At 38.2% G+C, this 3,387-nt stretch overlaps 1 protein-coding gene and 1 non-coding gene across 2 annotated transcripts; one reads left to right on the plus strand and one right to left on the minus strand.

The window, feature by feature from the left end:
- Nucleotides 1-306: 306 nt before the first annotated feature.
- Nucleotides 307-413, minus strand: LOC127109335 (small nucleolar RNA R71). The gene has a single exon (XR_007796648.1). It is a non-coding gene; the product is annotated as a small nucleolar RNA R71 (small nucleolar RNA).
- A 1,131-nt stretch (nt 414-1,544) lies between these two features.
- On the plus strand, nt 1,545-2,159 carry LOC127102514 (uncharacterized). Its single transcript, XM_051039877.1, has one exon. The coding sequence runs from the start codon at nt 1,545-1,547 to the stop codon at nt 2,157-2,159; it is 615 nt and encodes a 204-aa protein (XP_050895834.1).
- The last annotated feature ends 1,228 nt before the right edge of the window (nt 2,160-3,387 follow it).

Here is a 3,387-nt window from a genome sequence, read left to right on the forward strand (position 1 = left end):
GCCCCTGCCATCGAATGAAATGATTTCGAGTTAAAACCTTCATTGTTGTCAGCCGTACAACAGAACCAGTTCTCTGGTAGTCTTACAGATGATCTGGACCTTCATTTATTAGTGTTTGTGCAGTACGCAGATACAGTAAAAGCAAATGGCGTTATCCCCGAAGCAATAAGACTACGTCTTTTCCCTTTTTCTTTAAGAGATAGAGCTAGAGCTTGGTTTCAGTCTCTACCATCCAACTTTCTCACTACATGGGACGAGTTGAAGAAAGTTTTCTTGGCACGATATTTCCCACCAAGCAAGACTGCTATGCTAAGAGCCCAAATCAACGTATTTAGACAGAAAGAAAATGAATCTCTTTTCGATGCTTGGGAGAGATACAAGGACATGATGAGACTTTGTCCATACCATGGACTTGAGCAATGGCTTATTATCCATACTTTCTATAATGGTCTTCTCTACAACACTAAGATGAATTTAAATGTTGCAGTTGGCGGCGCTTTAATGGACAAGCCTTATGAAGACGCCTATCAACTCATTGAAAACATGGCACAAAACCATTTCTAATGAGGAGGTGAGCGAACTACTACAAAAAAGCCAACTACGAAGACCATAATGTACGAAGTCAATGGGATGGACCACGTCAATGCTAAAGTGGATGCTCTTACTCAAAAGATTGAGAACTTAACCATAACCCCAGCAGCTGTCGTAGCTGTTGTGGCACCCAACTGCGAATTATGCGGAACCCCTGGGAACACTAATGTTGAATGTAAATTATTGGCTAGTATTCCTACCGATCAAGTAAATTATGCCCAAGGAAACCTATATTCCAACACCTACAATCCTGGCTAAAGAAATCATCCGAACTTTTCTTATAAAAATAAAAATGCTTTGTTTACACCAAACCTAACACCTGTTGTACCTCCAGATTATCAAAAAGGAGCCTATGTTGCTCCATAAGCACCTAGGAAGTCAAATCTCGAATCATGATGGAAAACTTCATGAACCCTCAAGTTCAACAAAACAAAGATTTCGCTAATCAAAGTGCTCACACAAGTGAGCTGGTGAAACAGATGTCGAGTAAGCTTGATGCTATGGCTACCCATAACAAAATGTTATAAACCCAAATTTCTCAAGTAGCCCAATAACAAGCAGCAACAGCAACCCCAGCTGGAGCATTTCCAGGTAAACCTCAACCAAATCTAAAAAGTCATGCTAACGCTATCATGCTATGAAGTGGGACATAATTAGATGGACCAGTTGACCCAAGATTTCAAAATCCTGTCGTGTACTAAAACTCTGGTAAAGCAACTGAAACGTTAACAACCGATGGTCAACTAGAAAAAGAAAAGGATAACGGAGAGGAAGACAAAAACTAAGAGGTCGTAGAGAAAGAAAAACCTTATGTGCCTCCGCCACCACAGAAACCACCTATACCTGATCCTCAAACACTTTCTAAGTCTAAAAATGAAGGGCAATTTAAAAAATTCGTAGAACTTCTGATACAACTGAATATCACTATACCTTTTACATAAGATATTACATAAATGCCCTCATATGTTAAGTTCCTTAAAAAGATCTTATCCAATAAGAAAAAGGTCGAGGATAATGAGACTGTTACACTTACTGTTGAGTGTAGCGCTATAATCCAAAACAACATGCCTCCTAAGCTAAAAGATCTAGGTAGTTTTTTCCTACCTTGCATAATCGGAAAGTTTGTCATATACAAAGCTCTATGTAACTTAGGAGCTAGTGTTAGTTTAATGCCCTTATCCATATGTGAAAGACTCAAATTAAGAGAAGTAAGACCGACGAGAATGTCTCTTCAACTAGCTAACCATTCTATTAAATTTTCAGTAGGTATACTAGAGAACTTTCCCATTCGTATAGGTCAATTTTATATTCCCACTGACTTTATAGTAATGGACATAAAGGAGGATTCCAGCATCCCTATCATTTTAGGAAGACCCTTTTTTGCCATTGTTGGAGCTATCATAGATGTGAAGAAAGGAAATCTAACCTTTGAGGCTGCTGAAGAAAAAGTTGAATTTATTCTAACACATTTCTTAAAGGCACCAGCTATAGAAGATTCGTGGTGGACGTCATCGACGAATGCATTAGAGAAATGGAGATGGAACGATCTAAGTATATTGAAGGACTAAGGATTCCGTAACTCCTATATCTGAAGAAGAAAATTTGTTTGAACCATAAGTAGATGATAGTCTAATGCAATGTTTAGAACTAACTCCTAATCTTATGCTTTTCCCAAAGAAACCTAACGTAGATCTTAAAACATTACCTAAAGATTTAAGGTATGAATTCATAGACACAGAGCTTGAAAGACCAATAATAGTCAACGCAAACTTAGGACAGATAGAAACCGAGAAATTATTACATGTCTTAAGAAAATACCCTACAGCTCTAGGCTATAACATCTCAGATCTTAAAGGAATAGGCCCATCTGTATGTATGCATCTCATTATGCTAGAAGAAGGTTGAAAAACCTCTAGAGAACACAAGAGGAAGATCAATCCCATCATGAGTGATGTATTCAAAAGAGAGATGCAAAAGCTATTAGAAGCAAGAATTATATACCCGATATCCGACAATCATTGGGTCAGCCCAGTGCATGTCATGCCTAAAAAGGGAGGTGTTACGGTTATTAGTGTAAGACCCCAATTTTGACCCCTAAGATCCCTCATGCCATCTCATAGCTTTGCATTGGCATTGAGATCACAACTTGGTATCCTCCTCACCTATCATTCATTGGGTTTGCATTGGGAGAGATCACCAAGAATTTGTGATTGTATCATACTTTATTTTCTTTGTTTACTAAACAAAAATACAAAAATATGTCTAGTGTAGCTTTGTTTCTTTTGTAGGTAGTGTGTGTCCACTTGTGCCTCATCAAGCTCACAACTAGAGTTTGAGACCCTCAATACAAGAGGTCAAGCAAGCAAGGGTCCACATTGGTTATAAACATAATATATGGATCCCCATGTTCTTTATTCACTACGCCAAAAATGACTTTTAACAGCGCATCTTAGACAACGCTTTTAAAAGAAAGCGTTGTCTAAGGTTAAAAATTAAAATAAAACACGGAAAATGTTCCAAAAAAATAATGAAAGCGCTGTCTAAGGGGGGGTCTTAGACAGCGCTTTCTAAAAGCGCTGTCTAAGACCCCCCCTTAGACAGCGCTTTTAGAAAGCGCTTTTAAATATAGACCTTAGTCAGCGCTTTTGATAAAGCGCTGTCTAAAGTCTTTAAATTAAAAAAAAAAAAAACCAAAAGCGTTGTCTAAGGGGGGGGTTTAGAAAGCGCTTTTGGAAAGCGCTGTCTAAGGCATATCTTAGAAAGCGCTTTCCACAAAAGCGCTGTCTAAGGTCTAAT

This window comes from Lathyrus oleraceus, chromosome 7 (assembly GCF_024323335.1).
Source record: "Lathyrus oleraceus cultivar Zhongwan6 chromosome 7, CAAS_Psat_ZW6_1.0, whole genome shotgun sequence".
In the NCBI taxonomy this organism is placed as follows: domain Eukaryota; kingdom Viridiplantae; phylum Streptophyta; class Magnoliopsida; order Fabales; family Fabaceae; genus Lathyrus; species Lathyrus oleraceus.